The 6,041-nt window shown below is 49.0% G+C and overlaps 1 protein-coding gene across 1 annotated transcript; it reads left to right on the top strand.

Annotated features, from left to right (window-relative positions):
* Window positions 1-3,316: 3,316 nt before the first annotated feature.
* LOC121104717 (mas-related G-protein coupled receptor member D-like) lies at window positions 3,317-5,075 on the top strand. Its single transcript, XM_040638750.1, has one exon. The coding sequence runs from the start codon at window positions 3,558-3,560 to the stop codon at window positions 4,497-4,499; it is 942 nt and encodes a 313-aa protein (XP_040494684.1). The 5' UTR covers window positions 3,317-3,557; the 3' UTR covers window positions 4,500-5,075.
* Window positions 5,076-6,041: the final 966 nt, after the last annotated feature.

The following is a 6,041-nucleotide window of genomic DNA, read 5'->3' as shown; positions in this document are numbered from 1 at the left end:
GGCAAACTGATCTTTTAAAGAAGAACTGAACACACAAATTTAAAATGGCAGATTGAATTAGGGTTTTAAAAATTATAAGAGAGGGGCGCCTGGGTGGCACAGCGGTTGGGCGTCTGCCTTCGGCTCAGGGCATGATCCCGGTGTTACGGGATCGAGCCCCACGTCAGGCTCCTCCACTATGAGCCTGCTTCTCCCTCTCCCACTCCCCCTGCTTGTGTTCCCTCTCTCGCTGGCTGTCTCTATCTCTGTCGAATAAATAAATAAAATCTTTAAAAAATATAAAATAAAATTATAAGAGAATAGCATGTAGAGTATTTAGAGTATTGACCAATAAATGTGAAACCACAAAGCATGAATAATTTTCTAGAAAAATATTATTCCCTGCTCTAACTCAAGAGTAGAGTCAAACTCTGAGTAAAACTAAAACATTAAATAAATTGCAGTTGTAACTCTCTCTTTACAAACCCATGCATGTCCACTAACGATCATATAAAAATTACCAGACCAGATGGTTTTACCTTCTGCCAAATCTTCAAAGAAAGATAACCATTACGTGCCACAAATTGTTCCAGAGGGTAGAGAAAAAAGGCAATCTCTCCAAGTCATTTTATGAAACCAGTGTAATCTTACAGCTTTGAAATAAAAACAGACAAGGGTAGTACCAAAGGGGAAAAACATGTGCTGATTTCATTTATGAACATGGGTGAAAATTTTCTAAATAATATCAGGACACCCGGGCGGGGGCGGGGGGAGGGGGTGAGGACCAGAGCAAACTTACCACTATATATCCACCATGTAAATAACAAACAGAGGGGAAAAGAGAAAGTGATTAAGTAGATGCAGGAAAAAAAATTGTGATGAATTCCATCATTTATGATAAAAATTCTCAGGGGGGCCTTGGTGGCTCAGTCCTTAATCCTCTGCCTTCAGCTAGGGGCATGATAGCAGGGTCCTGGGATCGAGCCCCGTATCGGGCTCCCTGCTCCACTGGAAGCCTGCTTCTTCCTCTCCCATTCCCCCTGCTTGTGTTCCCTTTCTCGCTGGCTGTCTCTCTCTCCGACAAATAAATAAATAAAATATTTTAAAAAAAACCTCTCAGACAACCAGAAAGGGAACTTTCTAACCTTAATAAAACATAATACCACGAACGCAGGGTAACCATCACATCCAATAGAGAAACTTTAACATTAGGGAGAAGATAAACATGCCTGATTCCAACCACTGTTCAGCAGACTACTAGATGTGCTGGGCTGTGCTACAGGACATGAAAAAGAAATTAGAGGCATGAGGATAGCACCATAGGAAATCAAAATAGTCCAGAGAAACTAATAGGCATGGTGAAATAAATCAGGACATTTCATGATTAAGAAAAACTACAAGAATCAACAGTGTTCCTCCACACCAGTAATGATCAAGAGGAAAATACACTAGAGGCATTTCTGACTCTAGCCACAAGGGAGGAACTGGTACTGGACCAGCGCTCCCACTGTCAACAACCAGAAAACTGAAGAAAAGAGAAGACTCAACTGTGTTCAGATATTGGGCAAGAGGCATCCTGGGAGTGTGAGCTCTGAGAGAAGGGAGATAGAAGACTTGAGCCCAGTGATCACCCGGCTTTCCACATGGAGGTGCTCTCCGGACAGTGGCACGGAGGTGAGGAAAGCCAGGCAGAGCCTAGTGGTCTCCCTGAAGGATGAAACTTCATGAAAGGAGCACAGAACAAGTACTGAGTGGCTGTCAGCCACACCACACCAGATTCACATGAAGCCATATATATATTTTAAACACACACACACATGAAAACAGCGTGTAGCAACAGAGAAACCAGAACAGAGGGCTTTAAGAGTCCCATATGTAAATGGGAACTTGATAAGTCAACAGGGAAAAGACAGGCTATCTTGGAGACAATTTGGGAAAAAATGGCTCATAATATGGAGGAAAACGCAAGCTGTATCCTGTCTTTATCTCACATAAAAACAGTTCTAGCTGGACTCGAGACCAAATTCTGGAAGGGAATAAGTATAAAAGTAACAGAAGAAAATAAGAGGGGATATGTTTTTCACCCAGGGATGTGGAATGATCCGAAAGCCACATTTCAGGGTGAAAATGTGTGGGAGTTGATTATAGCAAGTTGAGCATATCTGTGCACTCAAGTTCACAACACAGAAAGTGACCGTACTTACAAGCGCTCGCAGAGATGACACCCGCAGTGTCTAAAACCTGCAAGGATTCAGGCGCCAGCAAACCAAGAAGGAACAGACAGGAGACATGAAAAGGGGGCAGCCACTGTGAGCAGGTGGTCCAAGAAGGGGAGCCCTGGGGGTTGTGGGTAAATGAACTGATATCAAGCTCGCTGTCATCAGTGAAATGCAAGTTCAAACATCAGCACAATCCACTCTGCAACCATGAGGTTGGCCAACGTGAGGAGAGTGCATGACAGCAATCATCAGTGAGGGAATGAGGAACGTGACCCTTCCTGTCCCACAGCAGAAGTGAGGCCTGACACAGCCATCCAGGAGGGAAGCAGATGAGGGTTAGTGGAGCTAAGCGTGCACATGTCCTAGCACCCAGCAATCCCACTCCTGGAACATCCCAGAAAAATCCTGAGCCGAGTCCAGTGAGGACAGGCATGAGGATGTTGGACACAGCATTTCTACGATCCTGGGACTGAAGAACCACTTATGTACATTGTAAAATTAAGACCAACAAACTACTTTTCCATACAGCCACCTGCAAATATCCTTTAAGAAAAACCACACGCTGAGTGAAGAAAAATAGCATAAATTCTAAATCACAACATTTGTGTAAATTAAAAACACTTCTGAGAAGCCACCTGTTTGGAGAGAGGGCTAGTTAGACAGGGTAGTACAGCTGGCGGGGGGGCTGGGATGGGGATGGAGATGGAAACACACACCCGTGTTTAATCTGGTTTTAAATGGCCTGATGGTCATCGTGGCTGTAAAGTGAGGGATGGAGTTAAACCGATTTGCACCCACCGTGCCATCCTAAAAAGTTTATTCACAGGATTTGAGCAGTATCAGGGAATTGATGCAATGAATATATGTACAGAAAACCTTTGCTGACAGTCAATACTTCTTCAAGATTAAAAAAAAAAAAATTAGGGGGCACCTGGGTGGCTCAATCGTTAAGCATCTGCCTTAGGCTCAGGGCGTGTTCCTGGTGTTCTGGGATTGAGCCCCACACCAGGCTCCTCCACTGGAATCCTGCTTCTTCCTCTCCCACTCCCCCTGCTTGTGATCCCTGTCTCGCTGCTGTCTCTCTCTCTGTCAAATAAATAAATAAAAACTTTAAAAAAATTAAAAAAAAATTAACTTAGAACACAAGAGAACCTCTCAACTTGACAAAGGGCGCTTAGAACATCAGGTATGTCATGGTGGGGGTGACCGAGTCAGCAGGCTGGGAACCAGGGGAGCAGGGCACTGGTATAGTCTGGTGGTCATGTTTCTTGCAAACAAAACCCCGGTCAGACCCCTAAAGCAGGAAAGTCAGGGGGTGGGTCCCCCAAAAGTCACACTGGTCCATCTCTCTTCCACAGGATGAATGAGAGTAATAATAGCTGGAACCGGTTTTCCGCCCCAAACAGCTTCACAGTAGACAAGCTAGGCACAGCTGCTGAGGTGCTGAGCTCCCTTGCCACATTCACCTGCGTGTGCGGCATGATGGGCAATGGCCTGGTGATCTGGCTGCTGAGCTGCCGGGGGCAGAGGACCCCCTTCTGCACGTACGTCCTCCACCTGGCCGTAGCTGACTTCCTCTTCCTCCTCTGCACGGCTGTCACGCTCTATCTAGAAACGCCCATGCTGGCCTACGAGGTGATGCAGAGAGTGAAGTTCTTCGCCTACACCGCGAGTCTGAGCCTGCTGACAGCCATCAGCACGCAGCGCTGCCTGTCTGTACTCTTCCCCATCTGGTACAAGTGTCACCAGCCCCAGTACCTGTCAGCCGTGGTGTGTGCCCTGCTCTGGGCGCTGTCCCTCCTGATGAGCGTGGTGGCCGCACTCTTCTGCAGCGAGTTCTGGCTCGGCATGGAAAGTCAGTGTTTCATGGTGGACTCCGTCTTCAGCTTCCTCATTATGGGGATCTTCACCCCAGTGATGGTTCTGTCCAGCGTGACCCTCTTCGTGCGTGTGCGGAGGAGCTCACGGCAGTGGGGGCGGCGGCCCACAAGGCTGTACGTGGTCGTCCTGGCCTCCGTCGTGGTGTTCCTCATTTGTGCGCTGCCCCTCGGCATCAGCTGGTACTTCCTCTACTGGCTGGACCTGCCCAAGAGGCAGAAGACTCTAGCCCTCCACGTGGCGTACCTCTCCTCGGCTCTGAGCAGTAGTGCCAATCCCGTCATCTACTTCGTTGTGGGGAGCCAGGGTCTCCGGAGCCTGTGGGAGCCCCTGGGGGCCATGCTCCGCAGGGCGCTGAGGGAGGAGCCTGAGGGGGAGGGGAGGGAGACACCCTCCACCGGCACCAATGACCTGGGGGCCTGAGAGCTGGGACACCCCTTGGATCTGCAGGCCCGCCCTGCCCGGTGCCTGTCTGGCCTGCTGTTAACAGCCCCAAAGACTCACCTCTCGATCTATGGGGGTCCCTTTCTTCTATGCCAAAGTTCCCCAGGGTTCAGTGTGTCCTGGTTCTCACAATGGGACTCAGCTGGGAAGACGAAATACAGTTTTTCTGCTCCTGTTTGTCAGAGGGCTCCCCTTGGCTTTGAGGCCTTGGCCTGTGGAAAGCTGATTCTCTTCCCAGTCCCTGCAGGAGGGTAGCCTACTTGCATTTGAATGGGAAAGCACCTTCTCCCAGCCTCCTTGCCTCCCCCCAGGGACATCTTTGTGGAGGAGGCAGGGTGTGGTTCCTGTGACCTTGTGGCCTGATGCTGGTCTTTGGGCAAGTGCTGGTGCCATCAGCTGACTGCCGCGGGGGCGCCACTGGTCTGCCCTTCAGCAGGTGTCCTGCTGACCCCTCCGTGACTGCTGTCCTCGTCCATCCATCTATGTCCATCACTGACCAAACTCTCACTGGCTATATGGCCCTCAGCAATGACACTCCCTCGTCCTCCACGCAGCCCAGGACAACACTTGACCCCTGGCCCATACCCTTGGGTCGCCGTGCACCACCATACCCAGCAACCATGGCAGGTCTGTTTACTTTCCTTGGGAAGCCACCCTGAAACCAGGAGACCCCTACCTGGCCTACTGGAGATGCACAACGGACCTTGATGGGACTGTGCCCAGGAGGCAGGGGCAGCCTGGAGGCAGCTTTGTCCCAGAGACCCGTGTGGCTGACGGAGCAAGCGTCTGTACCCAGATGGATTGCCCTTTCCTCGACTTGCTAGAAACACTTCTCCCCGCCGGGGCCAGTGCCCAACGAGGGAAAATTGGGACATACGTCAGCACGCCTTCCTCCCCTCACCTCTCTTTTCTTCCCACAGTCTCCTGGGTCCAGAGCTAGGAACCATTGGTTTGAAAATGAGAACTGAATTTAACCAGAAGTAATTCATCAAGAGGAAGAGATCATCGTGCAACAAACAGAAGAAATCAAGAGCCTGCTGGATTTCTGATAACCCAGTTAATGAAGAGGGACACATCCCGTAACACACTGGGAAATATTTACATTTCGTGCCCATTTGACATCACGGAAGGTAGTTTAAAATCCTAAGCCAACACAGCGGCAAGGCCAGTGACAACAAAAAAGTTAAGGAACGTCATCAATATGAAGACTATTTCAGATTAATCGCTATACAAGAAAACTGGACATGAGGCCCCGGGTGGGTCAGTCGGTTAAGCGTCTGCCTTCAGCTCAGGTCACGATCCCAGGGTTCTGGGATCAAGCCCTGCTCCCTAGGGAGTCTGCTTTTCCTTCCCTCTGCCCCTCCCCGCTGTTTGTGAGTGCTCTCTTTTTTTCTCTCTCTGAAATAAATAAAATTTTTTTAAAAATGGGATATGAAGCTAAGAAATACTTTGAACTATTAATACAATTTGTGATCAATCTTGCTAAAAAAGATGGCATTATTTCTCAGTTCTCTTTATGGT

Source organism: Ursus maritimus, unplaced genomic scaffold (genome assembly GCF_017311325.1).
Source record: "Ursus maritimus isolate PB19 unplaced genomic scaffold, ASM1731132v1 scaffold_23, whole genome shotgun sequence".
Taxonomy (NCBI): Eukaryota; Metazoa; Chordata; class Mammalia; order Carnivora; family Ursidae; genus Ursus; species Ursus maritimus.
This window is presented reverse-complemented; position numbering and strand designations above follow the sequence as displayed.